This window comes from Camponotus vicinus, unplaced genomic scaffold (assembly GCF_025532165.1).
Source record: "Camponotus vicinus isolate PSW18456_S1 unplaced genomic scaffold, iyCamVici1.0 SCAF_9, whole genome shotgun sequence".
Taxonomy (NCBI): domain Eukaryota; kingdom Metazoa; phylum Arthropoda; class Insecta; order Hymenoptera; family Formicidae; genus Camponotus; species Camponotus vicinus.
Genome location: NW_028141981.1, coordinates 1,467,024 through 1,485,306, shown reverse-complemented (window position 1 = coordinate 1,485,306; position 18,283 = coordinate 1,467,024). Strand labels below are relative to the sequence as shown.

The following is an 18,283-nucleotide window of genomic DNA, read 5'->3' as shown; positions in this document are numbered from 1 at the left end:
TTTTGAAGACTGATTAGTTTTAGGTCAAACTGACAATATGAGATAAAGAAGTATGAAAGTATGAGATAAAATGAAAGAAAGTATTAAATACGAGAAGAAAGAAAACAACAAAATTCGTCTAAATTCAAATTCACTCCCAATCCTTTAGAACCAACAAATCTGAAGCTATGCATTTTCGATGAATATCCCATTATGTTTTGCTTCAGTTCACACGACATTTTTTTCATAAGCTATTAGTATCCTACTGCGCTAGCACCTAGTAAAATTTTAAATACTTCAACTTGACTGATATGCTCCTTAAAGAAAGAAAAAAACGTGTTAGTTTAGTAGTATTTTAAAGTACAGAATGCTTTTTAATTGTTAACAAACTAACATATTAGCAGCTAGTGAAAAGCATTGTGTGAATGATACTTTACGTAGCTTTACACTTTTCTTTTTGAATAAACAGTCTTTGGAAAAGAATAAAATAGCTTCTCCTTCAGACTAATCCTTCCTGAAAGAAAAAAAGGACCTTTAACAGCTTTAGTAAAAAATTTGGGATTTCGAAACTAGTCAGTGGACAAATGTATTTTAAAAGTAAACAACTGTTATTTATTTTTAAAAACGGCGCAGATTATGATTCTTTAAAATAATAAATTCACATAGAGCAATAAAATTATAATATGTTATAAGCTTTAACATATAAGATCAAATAGTTCTACATTTTCCGGACAAACTTTTGACATATTGCGTCTCATAAATTTCATAAACTAATTTAATTATAAAATTATATAAAATTATATACATGAAAGAGAGAAGGAGAGAAAGAAAGAGAGAAAATAATAATGAATAAAAATTACAGTACAAAATCTTTAATAATGTTCTCTTCAATTCTGAGGATAAAAGGCAATTCCAAACATGTTTTCACATTTTTTCTGATCATACAACTCTATTTTTGTGAATTTAAAAAAAATTTAATATATGAACAAATCGCACGTGATGCTATGATGACAAAGGAATTTCAAGTCATAGAGGTAGACTTCTTTGACTCTTCTAAGTATAACAGGTATCTATCATGGCTCTTGAAAATAACTACACACCCTGGAAAAACGAGAACAATAGAGAAAAATATCTGTCTTTTATTATGTGAGATTGTCTCTCAGGTTCATTCGTAGAATCGCACAATATCACTTTTGTATTACTTCATCTAATAATAAAATGCCTTTATTTCCGCAAAATTCCATACCTTTTCGCATGTTTGGTGCGTTTTGTTTATGATTTGACGTAAAATATGTTAAGACAAAATTTTATTCTAAATTATGAGATTTAAAATTAGATATTTTTAATTGACGCATTTTAAATATCGAAGAGAATATCTAACATTATATCCAAAATCCCGACAATACGTATATACACTACACACATAAAAAATAATAATTTTGAAATTGGGTCTGAACGAATTCCGATACAAAGTATAAAGAATATTTTTAATGCCTTCGTTCCCAGGGGAAACAAGAAATATTAAGGTTGATCTTAATATTTTTTATATTTCCCCTGGGAACGAAGACATTGAAAATATTCTTTATACTTTGTATCGGAATTCGTCCGGGCGCAATTTCAAAATTATTATTTTTTATGTATATATGTATATATATATATGTATTGTCGGGATTTTGGATATAATGTTAGATATTCTCTTCGATATTTAAAATGCGTCAATTAAAAATATCTAATTTTAAATCTCATAATTTGGGATAAAATTTTGTCTTAACATATTTTACGTCAAATCATAAACAAAACGCACCAAACATGCGAAAAGGCATCGAATTTTGCGGAAATAAAGGCATTTTATTATTAGATGCTGCTTAAAAAGGTGAAAAAAGATTTTTGTTCTCATTGTTCGTTTATTTATTTCCCTACCTGCATATTTGTTTATTGTATGAATGCATTACTGACACTATTATTATTATTATAGTTATGACATATTTCAAATATTTTTTGATAATGAGAATTAGTGAAATAGCAATTTTAAAGATTGAAATTAGCACTTGGAAAATTAGTTTCTTCTATAAATATTATACTTGGAAGACTTTTCGCGTTAAAATTTACGCGAAATGATCATAATATTAAAATAGTTACTATAAAAAAATTTTTATATTTTTTTTTAAAGAAATATTCTTTCTCTAAAATAAACGGATAAAAGTGAAAGAATATATAAAAAAAACAAATTTTCGTAAATGCTACGTGCTGGTGTCATCGTGATACATTCCGCAAAATAGCTATTATAAAATTGTAAAATGCACTTTCGCAGATTACGACTATGTCTGAATCCGTAGTAGCCTTTGTGTTTCTGTGGCGGGATGGCATTACGCGTATTTAATAAATCGTATTATATATGTATTTTCAGATTGACCGTAATAAATGTGTGTGTGTATGTGGTAAAGTTTCGTAGCTTGCGTTTAAACGCAACGTCACGTATCGTCGCTCTTTTGGCCTTCTCTTTATTTCCCAGTCTCTGGGAAGAGATCGGGCGGATCTCGTTTTCTCATCTTTCGCGGCACGTGAAATATATCGAGGAGCATTTATAATCCGCTCCGAAGCCGGTCGTTGTTCGCGCGTTATCAGGCAAAAATATCGGCCGCTCTACGCAACCTCGCATCCTGCATGAAAAATCGCCTTTCTGGCGCATTTCCTGGAGCATTTCCTCCCGAAACCGACATCGGTCGCGTCTCGTCATTCCGTGTGAAATTAACGAGATCGCGCGCCGCACGAAAATGCAAGTCGGCAGATTCGGCCGCGATTAGAAGCGCCTTATTACTGAATTATGCGGTGGACGACTTCCGGCCAACAAACATCTCTTAATTATGCTGCGTGCAAGTTAAAACGTCTGTAGCGTAGATCCGCATTTTCTGAGAAAAATAATTGTCAGAAGCCTCGCACATATGAAATTTCTACGAACGGATGGTTTAGCTTTCAATTTAAGACAACAAAGGGAACGAAAAGGGAATTAAAAAGTGTCAAGTGAGAGAACAAAGTAAATTGCAGGTAAATTCTATTTTAATAAAAGAGTGAATGAATTTATTATATTTAGTACTAAAATTCAAAATCACACACAATCAATTACTTTATTGTATTTTTAAAGAATATATAATTTCAAAAAAAAATGCATTTAAAATTTCGAGTATAGATGACAAAAAATGAAAATTTATTTTTAATCATGATAATATTCCAGAGATATAAATAAATTCTTCTATATATTTCAAAATGTTTATTTTAGTTCATTTATTTGCGATCCACGAGACTTCCTTGGCATTTGAGATGCTCGCCATAAGAATCGATGTATATACTGTTTAGCATTTATGAAAAATAAAAGTGTAATCCAATTATCACACTCTTATTAGCATTAACATTTCCAAAAGTTAATAAAGCCTTAAAAATGCATGTAACTAAATATATGTAAATATATATTTTATATATTTTTTGCAATTTTTATCATTTTTATGGTATCAAAAATTTATTTAGGCACGAAAATCCATGTTAAAAAATTGAAATTTTCGTTATTATTTTACATATATGTTTACATTTCTCAAACAATCGTGATTGATCCTTATAGATAGAATTTATAGGATATAAATCTTAAATCGAGAGTGAATGTGGTTGAGCTCTAACAAAGCTTCATTTTCCTGCGATTTTATGTGCGTATGTGTATGTGTACATGTGTGGGAAAGAGAAGGAGTTCTATATTGTCTTAGTAGATGTTTGTAGATAATGTTTAATTGTACTTTGATTTTCGTGAAATTTCCTTTTCTTATTACATTTTTTAAGTTGTTCAGACCTCAGCACAATATCAGCATAATACTTAATTTTTTATATCTAGTTTTAACGTTTGCTTCGTTGCTAACACGTTTGCCTAGTAATTAAAACAATACTAATTATTTGATCATTTTATTTAAAACAAAACTTCTAATGGTCGTTATGGTAGAAATTTAATTTTTTCTAATAACAGTATAGCTCTGTCATTTATTTCGTCTTGTTCTCAATCGCATAATAAGTCCAACCTAGCATATTCATAAGAGATTACATGATGCAAAGATAAGTATGCGGTGGTCAGTAGCGTCTTCGTTAGTTCGTTTCTTCAAATGAGTCATCGGATTTGTTTCCTCCCAATGTGCTTGTCGACGATTGGTTCTAAATTTTCAGCGGTCAACGCGAAAAACGTCCCTTCTCCTTAAAAAATCTCAGATCGACCGGTTGTTGGGTCGAACCAAACCTGTTCCTTCGAAAAAGTCGCATCCCGTTTATGATTCATCTCGCTTCTGAGTAACCTGCTTGATATTTCACTGAAAGTCTGCCACGACATACCTTTCGCTTTTGATGAGTCAATGATTACGGATATCTTGTAAATAGTTATCTCTTTTCTATACATAACTATTGTTTTTGCTGCGATCAAATCAATCATGCAGCTAATATTAATAGGTCAAAATCGATTGATGCGTTTTACATGCGTATCATATATATATCTCACATTGTATTTCTTATCTATCGCGATGTTTTGTAAAATACAAAGACATATTTAAAGCAAAATAGATTCGTGTTATCTTATCCACAGTTTCTGATTTGTATACTTTTATCATTGGAAATGTGTTTTAAATCTACCGGATGATTAGAATCATTTTAGTAAGTTGGTGCAAATGTTATGAATAAATGTTAATTGAATAAAATATGTATTTCTTTACCTTAATAAGATTACTGTGCAATATGATTAATATAAGATTTTCTTCTTCATCTTCTAATCTAATGTGTTTGTGGAATAAAGAGATTTTATCAAAAAAAAACAGAATACCTAAAAATGAAAGTTTTAATTATGTAGGTTTAAAGTACACGACTATGATATGCCTCGAAAAATATTTTAGTTATTGCTTTAACATAATGAGCTTACAAATAAATGTTATTATTGAAACGAGTCAATAGAAAACAGTACACAATCACTGGAAAAACACGGAATTACTCACGGAATGCGATGTTACGTTAGAAAGAAATTATAAAATCAATAATTTTTAAAGAAAAAAAATTATAAAATTTGTTGGTAAATACTTTTAATTATTATTTATTCCATAAAAGTAATTGTCATTATATTTTTACATGTTTTCAAATATTTCTGAAGATAATATAACTTATAAGATATAGACGATGATAGCTGTACACAAATGTTTTCTATTCGATGTGAATGATGTAGTTGTTTTATGCAAAAATATATCCTATTTAGGATATCTAGTTCTAGTTTTCTCCAACACTTTTTTAATTATTTTTTAGCAGATTATATAGTTTTGCAGAATATGAAACAAATTTTATAAAAGAAAAATGAGAAATGAGCATTAATGTTCTTTTTTTTTGAAAGAAGTAGAGAAAAATATAATCTTTATAAATATTTACAATTAATATTTTTATTGAGTTAAAGTATGAATTTTTATGTTTCGTTGAATTTTGTTGAATAATATTAAAAAAAGTCTGTGAAGTTAGCACGACAATCTATGAATTTCAAAAAAATACTAAGAGTTCTGATAGCACTTTTTATATTTCTGCAGTTCCTAATAAAAATTAAAAAGAGTTCCGCATTTTTTCAATTTCGATTTTTTTAATATAAGAAATGCAAACTCTTTTCAATTTTTATCAGGAACTATAAAACTATGAAAAGTGCTATCAGAACTCTTAGTATTTTTTTGAATTTCGTAGATTGTCGTGCCAGCTTCACAGACACCTTGAACTTTTAATTCTAAAGTTATTATTATTAATTATTATTATAAATTATAAAATTAAAAGTAACACTAAAATACACATATATTAATTGTGTGTATGTATACAATTAGCATTCGTGTTCCATTTTAGTGTTATTTTTAATTTTATAACATAATAATAATCATAACAATAATAGTTCTGTAAACAATGCATAGGGCAATACGCAGTTAAAGTCCTCTATGATTTATAATTAATATCGTCCCTAAACTCGAACATCTTGTGAACCCCAGAGAACCCTAGATGCTAAACAAAAAGAATAAAGATGACAATAGATCGGCTGGAAGGCAACATGGGAATAGCCAGACCTATATTTGGGAGGGGGGGGCTAAAAAATATTTCTGTATTTTTGGTGACTATTATTTATTTTGTTAATTGTTCGTTTTGTGTATTTTTAAAAATTACAAAATTTTTTAATACAGCACGGAACAACAAATCTAACATTAAGTATTTAACTTTTTAATAAGCGCGAAACAATAAATTAAATAGTCAAATATTAAGATTTAACTTAGAATTTTTTTAGAAAGACAAGCATCTCTTTAGACAAAGAAATTATTACACAATGCTTTATTTCTTAAATTTGATATAAACAAAGAAAATTAATTAACAAAACTCTTTTTTTGAGACTTTTAGTCATTGACTTGAAGTTTTGGCTCGAGTGAGTGCCACTGAAGTAGCAGGTAGGTAATATGAAATAAGAAAAGAATACAAAAAAACATTTTATAGAATTCGACAATTTTGTGCCAGATTTATTGCCTAGTATCTGCCAATAGAAAAAGAGTAAAGTATCTTTGTCACGCTCATCACAAGGCCTATTTCTATCCTAGGAAGGACATTTGTTGATAGAAGAAATCTTGGTAGAGATTTGTTGAACTCTTCCCCTTTTTTCGTCCTTTAAAAGGACGTCCGACGAAACGCATTTTATTTTAACAATTATATTCAACATGAATACATCAGTGTTCATTGCTTGTATTTATTGTTAGAGAGAAACTTAGTGACATTTGGAAACATTATTATCCGTTATATTTAAGCGATATCTGCTAATTGTATTAATAAATAGCTTAATCTCAGATTTAAATTTAATCTTGAATTTATCGGAAATCGATGAAAGTGAAATGTGGTGGAAGATTATTTTAATTTAATCGATATTGAACATTTTTGTGTAAAACAAAGTGTAAAAATAGAAACAGAAAGTAAATAAAAAAGTGTGTGTGTACGTAAGAAAAAGCGATATATACAGAGAGAGAGAGAGAGAGAAACAAATACAAAGGTGTAAAGAGAAAAATTACAAGAGACAAAAAATATAACTTATTCTGTTTTTTGTTCCTTGAAAAAGTGATAATGTAAAAAAAGAAACGCGTGATACCACGTATAAAAATTAATACGTGAATAGAAACCACAGCTTGATCCGGTTTACGATAACACGTATCGTTTGCAATGTTATTTTTAAGAATTGCATCATTATAACGAATCATAAGCGAAAGGCCAATTAATAAAAAATTATTTGTGATTAGTATATACGATGGAATAATAATGAAAAAGAAATATATACAGGGAAATCTCTCGCATGCCTCTCTTTCATAAAAATTACAATATTCGATATTTTGAAAACACAGCTTTGTCTAACACATGTCTTAATTTTGTGTTTTAGGACTGCATCGTTTTCAATCGCAGTAAAACGTTCTTTGGGGCTATAGTAAAACTTTCAAGTCGTCGCCTTATCGCCGTCACTACGTCGGAGGAAAAAAAGCAGGTAAAATTAGAAAAAAATACTATATGCGCATATATGAGAAAATATATATCAGAACATTTCTTTATAGAGAGCATTTTTTTCAAAAAAATATTCTACGTCACGATTTACTGTCATCGATTTTATGATCATTTTATCATCAAATAGTTGTGTGAAATTTCTTCAAGAAGCATTATATATGTAATAATGAAATTATTTAGTATATTTCACATTATTACGAAAGAAAGGAATACAAAAATTTTTTTCTAATAATACGCGGGGTAAATGTAATAATTAATAATGTATTTTGTGTGTCGATAACGTAAGAAAAAGCTGTAATATTTACGTTATATCGTCTTATAATTAATTAATAATGATACTCTCTTGTCATGACTAAATTGCAATCGTCTTTATTACATCTTAATGATAGCTGACGGTAAATACTTATCCTCAAGTGCAACGTAGGACGTATCTGCGTATTACATGCTTCTCCGTGAATACTCGGTCAATTATTGATTGTTGTGTGCGCAATTGGACATTTTTGCTCGTGAATATTTTAGCAACTCGTATTTTATCGGTCGCGCATCGTTCTTTATTGTCGCAGCGTTTAACGTTACGAACGTATTTGTCAATAACAGGTTGTAAGACACGTAAATCAAGCTCAGCCGTCGTGCGTAAAATTGAAACAGCATCAGGGGAAAAACCAAAATTGCCCCGAAACGTTTATTAAACTCGTCCCGTCGTATGTATAAAAACATAGCCGGGCGATCGAACCGCGATAAAAACGGATTTTGCGCAGAGACCTCGTCCGCGATCGTAACTACGTTCGATATTTATCGTGACGGTTCACGGCTCCGCCGTCTCTTAAAAAACCGCAAGAACGCGGCAGACAAGAAACCTTGCGGCTAAAGAGCGACGATTTCGTTACCACATCCGCAAACACCCTCGCGAAGTTCCGGCCTCGCGATCCATCATTCGTATCCGACTATCATTCGCGTTTGATAGTCGCATATATAATATGCGTATATAAGAAAGGCTTTTCCTAAACACAAATTTTTATTCAATTATTTTTATTATTTATTTCAATTTTACTATGATTTTTCATTCACGAGATCATTTATCTTTACTATTTTATGCTCCAATATTGGATGGAACTTTCACTATTTGTGGCTAAATCGAACGGTATCGACGCGTGTGCTTTTGTTCCCTTCAAAGCTACTTTTCACTGTTTCTACCGACCTTAAAAGTGATAATTGTACGTCGAAGCGTGACAGGTGGAAATAACGTGTAATTTTTTTCGTACACTTTGGTCATTTCTCGAGAAACTAATTCGCCGCGACTTCCTCCCTTGACACTGGGATTCACTTATCGTGGAAATCACCGTAATGAACGCATCAATGTGTCTCGAGGGTTTCGTGACTAACGTTACGGAACGTTCTCGGAACCAAGTTCTTTCACTCCAGGCAGTTAGCACGTAGGCGACGGCTTAAAATTGCAAAATTGCAGATATTAGTCGTACTTTTGCAGCTGCACGATGAATCCGTACGTACGTACACGCATGTACGTATCCGCGTTTGCTGTACTTGCACGAATGAGAATTATGCATTGAGTTGTTTTGAGATGTTTACCTCGCAGTCCTTCTCACTTATGTCATTTATCTTGTAGTCCTTCTATTTATTTATCTATCTCTCAAAACGTTTATCAAGACGATAAGACAGAGGGTACTATTTGTCTTGTATAGTATAACTGCGTTTGGTCGAAAGAGGCTCTGGATTCTACGCATTTTATTAATCTATATTTTAGTATATAATCTCCACGATAAGTTAATCTCACATGTTCTTCTTTAAATATAATTAATCTTGAATAACATTATATTTAAAACGCAAACGGATGTCGAGAATGACTACGAAAGAGATGCGTGCCCACGATTTTCCGGCTCTATTATTTTCAGCTTCCTATTTTTTTCTTGCTCGTTATCATCAGCCACGTGGATTGAAACGAGGCCATAGTGAAACATGTCCGTGAAATACATATTACGGATATATTCGTGGCTGTTTAAACGTCTAATATTTACAGAAGAGTGCGCGCGAAATCTGGTTCGATAAAACTGAAAGGTGAACGCACTAATAACTCGATTAAAATGATAAGACATGCAATTCGTAATATCAACCTGATAAGTTGAGTCATCTTTCGAATCTGATTCTTTTTCTATTGTTTCTCGCGGTAACTCACTTTAAAATATATAAAATAAAATAATAAATATATAATAAATATATAAAATAAAATAATAATATATATAAATATATAAAAGAGATGAGAAAAACGCAAACAATTTTTATTTATAAAGTTCATTTGTTGCGATACAAAAAGTATAAGACAATAAAATAGCAATTTTTCCTTTGTACATAATTGCAGCTCCGTTCTTACTCCGGCCGCCTATTACGGAGAGCGTTTAATAACGCTACTCTCGCCGCGTTAACCTTGTAAGCGATGGCAACAGCGTGTTCGTAATACTACGAAGGGACATAAAACCCGTTCGAACATGTGGACGCGTGTCGCGCGACGAGCGATAACACTCCCCACCGCGGTAATTGCCCCGATAATTAAGCCGCTTCATTAATCGCGGGAGACCTTAAACTTTAGACTTTTCTTCCTCGGCGTTTCCATACCGATGGGAACAGATATATTTATATACATAGCTGATGTTTTGGCTATGAATCATTTTCTATAAGCATATGCTATCTCTCATAGATTCATTTTAACGACGTGGTATGTTTATGTACATGACGTACATATACATGATTTTCATAAATACAAAGTATACATTTCCCATGGTTCGATGACAACTGGATTGAATTTTTAAAAATTTACGCACTTATCTTTATACATTTTATTAAACCAATAGTCTCCAATCATCATCACTTATGGTTGATGAGTATGCTCACTTTAACGGTTATATGAAATGAAAACCCTCTTGTTGGCGTGGAGGATTCTACCATCGGATGAATGAAGAGATAGTGTACTTTGCTTAGAGTTACAAACAGGCGCGACGATAACTCTTACACGCACGTCATAATTTATTATCGCGAGTTCTCCTGCTCCAAAATTGCGTCAGGTATTGCGTGGCCTCGAAATGCACGCGATCTGTCTCTCTTTTTCTTCTCTCTACGGTGTATTTTATTCTGCGCTGCAAACTGTAATCGACGGAGTACGCGAATCAGTCCATCACGAGATCATCGTGATCAAGGTATACGCTCGAGAAACAAAGTAGCGGGGATTCTCCGACCGATGACCATCGTCCGCCCACGCGACCGCGTCGTTCTAAAAATATACAGCCCGGTCCTACGGTGCTACCGGTTTTAAATCTCGGACGATTGCGTTGCGCGATGCTCTTTCCACTGAAATAAAACGATAGATAGACGACGACGAGATTGTGGAAGAGATAGGAGAGACAGAGCGAGAGCGAGAGACAGAGGGGGGGAGGAGGGAATATGGTTGCTCTTGTCGAAGTGTTTTTTTATGACTCTCAACTCGCGGATCGTTAATCTTGATCACCGAGAAGCACCTGCGACATTGACTCCGATCGGTTCGAGAATCCTGAAAGTAATTAAACTGACATTTGCATCTGCGATTAATAGATTCGGCGAGATATCGCGTGATCGAAAATCTTTGCACGATGGAAAACTATTCGAGCAGCCGATTATTTATTTATTACAATCGTTATAATCGCGCTAGGCGGCTAAAATTCGATAAAATTTCCGGAAATTGATCAATAAGAAAGTGATGCGTGACGCGTAATTTAATCAGAGATTTCGCTGATATCATGCCTATAATCGTGCTATCTAAACTACTACCAAAGAACAATTTTGCTCGGATATTGATTGAAAGTGCTTATCAAGAACTCGATAAGATATTTGATCAGAACGTGTATATTAAAGAAAATGAAGTTGGTTTTTTTAAGGACAAATTTAACGATCTCGAGTCTTCTGTGACTGCTCTTATTGCATTTTATAATTATTTAACGCTTCTTTTTAGCCAATCTCTCTTATTTCTTTGCAATGATAATGTGACAGATTATATACTTGATTTCTATGCCTACTCAGCGATCTTAATCTAATCTGTCAAGACATTTCGTTGCTTATATTGTGAAACATTTCGCAATTTCACCTTTCTCATCTCTTAAATAAAATGTACTTTTTTCGTAAAAAGTATTAGAAAATACTCTTCAAAGTTCTCTCGAGACAAAGTTTAATCTTGTTAAGAGAAACGAATTGTCGTACAATGATGATACAAACAATGATACGCTCGTCCCTCTTATTGATGTCGCCTCCTTACTTTCGCATATATTGGGACAATAATTTCATACTCGTGGACGAAGTTTCGTCGAAGTGGTACTTCTCGTAACGAGTAAGTTCCTATGAGATAAGTACGCGATAAGCGTATGCGTATCGATTGGCGAAACTCAGGCTCGAAAGACGCTCGCTGGTCTCGCCCATGATTTTGCGGCAAAATTATCACCAATGTCGAGCTCGAGCTCCACCGTTGTTCTTTTATAAGCATCGATCCATCGATATCAGACACATCATTCGTCGTTGAACGATCTACGGCACAACATCTATCTAACATCTCAGCGCACATCGACTCCGATTTCCACGATCTATAGGTAATGTCATCTCTCTGTAACGTCATCCCCGACGTGCCGAGATTCACCTGGCCTTTAACTCCCGCATCTGATATCCAATGACAATACCTCTCCCCCCCCGTCTCCACTCCTAGCATTAATCTCTTCCCTCTCCCTCTCTCCCTCCTCTCTCTCTCTCTCTCTCTCTCTCTCTCTCTCTCTTCCTTCTCCTGCTTGTGTACGCACACACAGACACATACACAGACACATATACATACCGCCAACAGACCTAGATTGTCCCTCGATTCAAGTGGCGCGCATGTTTACGCTCTCGAGACTGTTTAACGCGCTCGCTAGTGCACATCTCTCGTGTCTATGTTACGTTATGCAATTCAGTGAATGGAAATTCGTAAGTACTCGATTCTTCCACGATTTAAATTGTACGCCAGTCTTATTCGAGCAATGCTGTATATTTTACAAGTGCTAAAATCAGATGTCAATATCGAGAAAAATTTCAAAGGATATATACACAATGCGTTTTCGTTTCCGTAGTACGCTTTTCATCGCAGAATGCGTAATTTATAAAATTCGCTAAATATTACGCGAATTGTATGTACAACAAAGAGAAAAATATTAATATTAGTATAATATCAATTTTCTTGATTCGCGTTGAATATGGGATCTCGTATTTATTTATACACTCGCACTCTGTAGCTTAGTGTGTGTGTGTATGCATGCATGTATGTACACGTGTATGCAGCGTGAATCAGTGCGCGCGATAGGAGCATATTGTGCGTTTTTATTTCTCTCTGTTTGTCCATTCATCGGTATTCTGTACGAAAAAAAAATTTGTAACGTACTGCGATATATATACATGCATAGAGTATGTCGTGAGTATCGTTTGCGTCATAAATTATCGGGAAATTGAGCACCCCACTCGTGTCTGTTCGCTCATCCGTTCCTAATTAATTATAAGCATGAGCTTATTAACTCCGCGTAGTCATTCGAGCGATTCGAGTTAATCTTTGACACCGCGGACTGATACTCGTTATTATCTGTGCGTCTATTATAATCGTCGGAGAGAGTATAATATCAACAATTATCACAACAATATTACCGCAATAGTGCTTATCATTAATATCGATGACACACGCTTCGCCACTGCACACGAATCGAAACTACTCATTTACCAAAAAAAGGAATATCGCGATATTAAAATTCCAGTGAATTAAACTTCCATAAAATCAGAATTAAAATCACTTGGAAAAGGAACGAAAAATTTTTTTTCGATTCTTTTTTAGCTTCTTCGAGAATTTAATTCCTCCCTTTTTTTCTTAATCAGAGATAATGCAAACAGTTTCGATTGGCGGTAGCAAATCCCACCCCTGTACAAAGGTCGCGCTCGGTCTCGCGTAAACTGCGCAGTTGCGCTCGAGTGTCATACGCGCCTTTACGGCCCCGGTAGTGTTCGCTCGTGTGCGTGGCCTCTCACTCTCTCCCTCGTCGAGAGATCCCATTGCTACGTGCTACACGCTCCGCTCTCGCTCCAAGATTGTGTCGCGCGCGCGGCGCAGAAATGCACTTGCGTCTTCCAAGCGCGCAACGAGTCGCCCTCGCGTATCACGTTTATCAAATGCCCCAAGGCGTAATGCGAAATATGTAGACGTGGGAACAATGTACGCGATATTTTCTTGTAGCAGAAAAATATTTACACTTGTCTAATCTCGATAAAGGAAAAGTAGCGACCATACATCTTCCTATTAAATCTGAACGATTTTTTCCTTATTTTATCGCACGCGCAAAATCTCGATCGATCTCCCTCGTGCAACGTAAATATTCTGGAATATTTAAAAAATACGTTATTCGTGTCCATAGTGTACACCCTCCCCGGACGCAGCGTGTATCTGGCGACTGCAAACGCATGATTGCAGTAAATATTGGCGTTCAAACGGAGCTCACTCGCGACGTCCGAGGAGCGGATAATGTATTGTCACGCTCCCCGCGCGCGCGCGCCCACCCCCCACCTCGGAGTAAATCGACTACCCTCCCCAGGCCGCTTTATTTCTCGCCACACGAGAGTTGCGCGCGCACGTGTCCCCACCGCTCGACCAATCGGCCGCGCGAGCGGCAGCGGAGTAAGGGAAGAGCCGGTTGTGCTGCCGCGAGGCAGAACGTGCGGACCGAGTGACTGCGAAAGCACAGAATCATTACCACGCCAGACCTCGAGGAGAACAGACGTGTTTCTCGTTACTCTGACCTCAGTCGAGATCTCGTGTCGCTCGTAGTAGTTTATCGCCCGCCCTCGTCTCTCGCCGCACTCTTGTTTTCGGCGCGCCGCCGATTTTACACGCGTGTGATATATCGCGCCAAAGAAGAGACCGCGGACCCGGTGGACCCGGTGTTGACGATTTTCCGATCTCGTCGCGTTCATCTTCGCACGCGCCTCCGAGGCTCACGTGACGACTCGCGCGACGACTCCTGTCTGTGTGTTTACTCTTGCGAGTGAGACGTGAATCAACTGGTGCGGCTGTCAGACCACTGCGAGAAGCAAGGACGTTGAACGCTTGTGCTTTGACGAAGGCTTTCCGCTTTTTGACTCTCCTCGAGGTGAGAACTCGCCACGCGCTCTTCGCAAAGTTCGGCGTACGTCGAGTTCGGTGTTGGAGTTGGTCGAACGATAGCTCGCGGGAAGGGGACAGTTTCGTATCTCGCGATTCTCATCGTGGCCAAGAGCGCGAAAGTGATTCTCGAGACGCAGATTTCCTCGAATGCACTTCGATTTAATCGGTCGCGCGAGAAGAAAAATAGAAAAAAACTTTTCCCCGGTCTATATGCGCACACGCGTACACGTGTATACGCGAACACTGGGGGCTGCTGCGTGCGCGCACCACGTGCGATCCACTACGATGAACGTTGAAAGCGTGCGTGCGCCGGTGAACTGAACGGTCACGTGCGGCATCTAATACGCGTTCTAATACGCGCCGCGCGATTCAATGCGAGGACTTGTATGTAGATAGATATCGTTCGAGACTCTAAACGAGAGCGATCGAGGTGCGCGGGAAGAGTGTGCAGTGAGCTCGACCACGAACATTGTTTGCTTTCGTTGCAGTGCGTCGTTGCAGAACGAGAAACTAAACGGACAAACGGAACTCCCGGGGTGCGTTTACCTGCGCCTACGTTTGAGGAAGAAGAGAAGAAAAGAAAAGAGAAAAGAAAAGAAGAGGGAGAGCGAAGAAGCCACCTCTAACCATGGCGATACCATTCTTGCCCGGCGATGACAGCGACGAGGGAACGCAAGCGGGAGAACAATTGATGCTGCAGCTATACGTAACGCTACACAATGCCCTTCGGAGCAGGAACGCCCACCATCCGTCGCGAAATCGTGAGTTGTACGAATTTATAACATTTTTGCACCTTAGCGTCTCGTTCTATCTCGCGAAGTACATGCGAGAAAAATTCGCGAAATCAAATAATTTATCGGACAAGATGAAAAAGAAAAAAAGAAAATAATTGTCAGACGATTGTCTTGTGTGCTTGAAATTGCACTCTGGCAACTCGACTCCGAGATTAATAATGAAATTATTGGTCATTAGTGCTTTAAATTCATTAGTAATACTGTATGTAAATAAAGAAAGAAGGAGAGAGAAATTTTTGAGAGCGATTATCGTGTGATATGATGAATGGTTGATATAATTATGTGTGATTAAGAAATCACAAACCATAATTTTGACTGGAAAAAATTTAAAAAAGTAAAAAATTATACATGAAAATGATAAAAATAGATTGTTTTTGTAAGATCTCATTGCGGATAGCATATAGATTAGGCTAGAATTTATTTATTTCGTAATTGTATTTGAGAAAAAGTATGATGGAGAATAATGACATATGAAAGAGAAACGCTACCTTTCCTGATATTTTTTAAAGTGATTATCGTGAGAGTACCGATGCGACTCTCGTATATCTCTTGACGTATCTATCGATTGCGCGACGCAATTGTTGGAAATAAAGCGCAATATGCGCCATTCTCGTTTATGATTGTATACTCGTATATTATAAAGCAATAAGCAAAGCATAGAATATAGGAAAAAGTAAGATATAAGAAGTCTTGATTTTTTGTAAAAATATCACAATTACGATTGATTAATAAACTTCTAAATAAAAACAAGACAATACAATAAAAAACAAAAAAACTCCCTTGATCTCTTTCATGATGATTTCGCAAACTCACCAGTTTCGTTAAAGCTACTACTGCTTGTAACGATGCTATCTAAATTTTAAAGATGTTAAAATTACCCGAGTATCAAAGCCATTAGATTACCAAAGCTGTCAGAATGAGAATAGCGCAGCGAGAATGGTCGATAACATCTCGGACAAAATTCTGGAGTGCAACACGTGGTTGTTGCGGGGAACAATTCAGAGCAGCGCAAGAAATATGAGAGGGATCCACGTATGGCATTTTAATTTCTGCGCCCAGCGTTATTAATTTTTTCTTTCGCATTGCGAATAATTCATACAGGCTGTTTCGAAAAATATATTTGTCAACATGCGTCGTAAAAATTTACGTTCCCACCGTGACGTTCAAAATGATCGATTGAAAATATAATATTGAAATTATATATACACTTTTCGTCTCTCAAATAAAGAAAATTTAAAATATATCAGGGAAAAAAGAGAAAGCTATAGACCGCTACGCATTTACTAAAAATGTCAAACCGTCCTTTCTTGACCTGTTCTGTTGACAATTGGAGAAACTTTCGGGTTTTTCGCACATGTTGCATCACGTTGCCGAAAATTGCATTATTGACTCGGGTCATTGTCCTTGTGAATCACCGTCGAAACATTTCGGTCCAACGAAATCTTTAGATACCTTGACTTTCAACTTTGTGCGATGACTCGAGCGTGTATCTTTGACGTCATTCTAGACGTAAAAATTACAGGACATCTTCGAGCATTATCCTCGCGATAAGTAATATCCTGCTATCATTCTTTTGGCACAAGTTACATCATGTTGGAAATAGCAATATCCTCGCAGGAATAGTTTATTTCACTTTTATATTTTTGTGCTCTTCTAAATTGTATCTTAAAATACAATCAAAGTTTACGAAACTTGCATATTTTTTATCGTAAAATATAACACTTGAAATAAACTTATAAACTCTACTTCAATAAGACGATTATTCTTTTTACATTTACGAAAACGTATAAAGATATCTATAGGATATTTAATTCAATATTGTATCAACATAAGTCCATTTTTTGATATTTTTAACAATGTTTTGTCATTTTTGAAAAGAGTATGTGCGGATTAGATTATTCTTTTTACATTTACGAAAACGTATAAAGATATCTATAGGATATTTAATTCAATATTGTGTCAACATAAGTCCATTTTTTGATATTTTTAACAATGTTTTGTCATTTTTGAAAAGAGTATGTGCGGATTAGATGGTTTCCAGAAATGAATACTGCATATACGATATAAATATAAATTATTCCATTCTTGTAGATGCAATTTTGCGTTTAGAAAAGTCGCTCGTAGATCTATTCGATGACGAGGGAATATCTCTCGCGAAATCTCGATGGCTCATATTCGGCGCACAGTAAGGTTGAGCTTTACGAAAGTACAGTACGAGAGGGGCAGTTCTATACTGCACGCGAATAGAACAGATGTAACGTGGGTGTAGAGCATCGAGCGAAACAGAAAGAGAGAAAGAGAGTACGGCAGACGATGTCCGGCCATGACCCTGCCCCGCTGGTCGTGCCTCCTTTACGAAGAAAAGAGAGAAGGCCAGAAGAGCGAGAAGGATTGGTGATGCGTGCGAGGAGGATACGAGCGCGAGAGAAGGAAAACGAAAGAGAAAGATCACTGGTCAGTCGCAGCGCACGCACTAAAACGCACTATAAAATGCGCAGCCGATGCTGCGACGAAGCCCCGAATCTCGGATGTCGATCGTGCCAGCGCATCTTATAAAAAGATTGCGGCTATCACGATATTATCGATTGCTCTTTCATTCTCTTCGTTTTATCTTTTCTCTCTTTCTTTCGTCGCTTTGTTGTAAATTAAATAGAAAATTCGCGAGAGATTCGATTCTCGTTAAAATCTCGAATATGCGCGTGCGGAATGATTTCGAAAAATTTTTTATTCCCGAGTAAAAATTATA

General features: G+C 35.7%; 1 protein-coding gene across 5 annotated transcripts in view; it reads left to right on the top strand.

Annotated features, from left to right (window-relative positions):
- Positions 1-18,283, top strand: part of LOC145977530 (uncharacterized) — a 68,167-nt gene that overhangs the window by 23,241 nt on the left and 26,643 nt on the right. Inside the window, exons 3-4 of one of the 5 annotated variants that reach the window (XM_083109623.1) lie at positions 7,424-7,525; positions 15,232-15,504. In XM_083109623.1, coding sequence (XP_082965749.1) covers positions 15,372-15,504 — 133 coding nt within the window. In that variant the 5' untranslated portion in view covers positions 7,424-7,525; positions 15,232-15,371. Of the gene's footprint in view, positions 1-7,423; positions 7,526-12,059; positions 12,165-12,432; positions 12,532-14,276; positions 15,505-18,283 lie in introns of those variants that run through there. The other 4 variants (XM_083109624.1, XM_083109626.1, XM_083109625.1 and 1 more) reach the window with 4 other exon arrangements.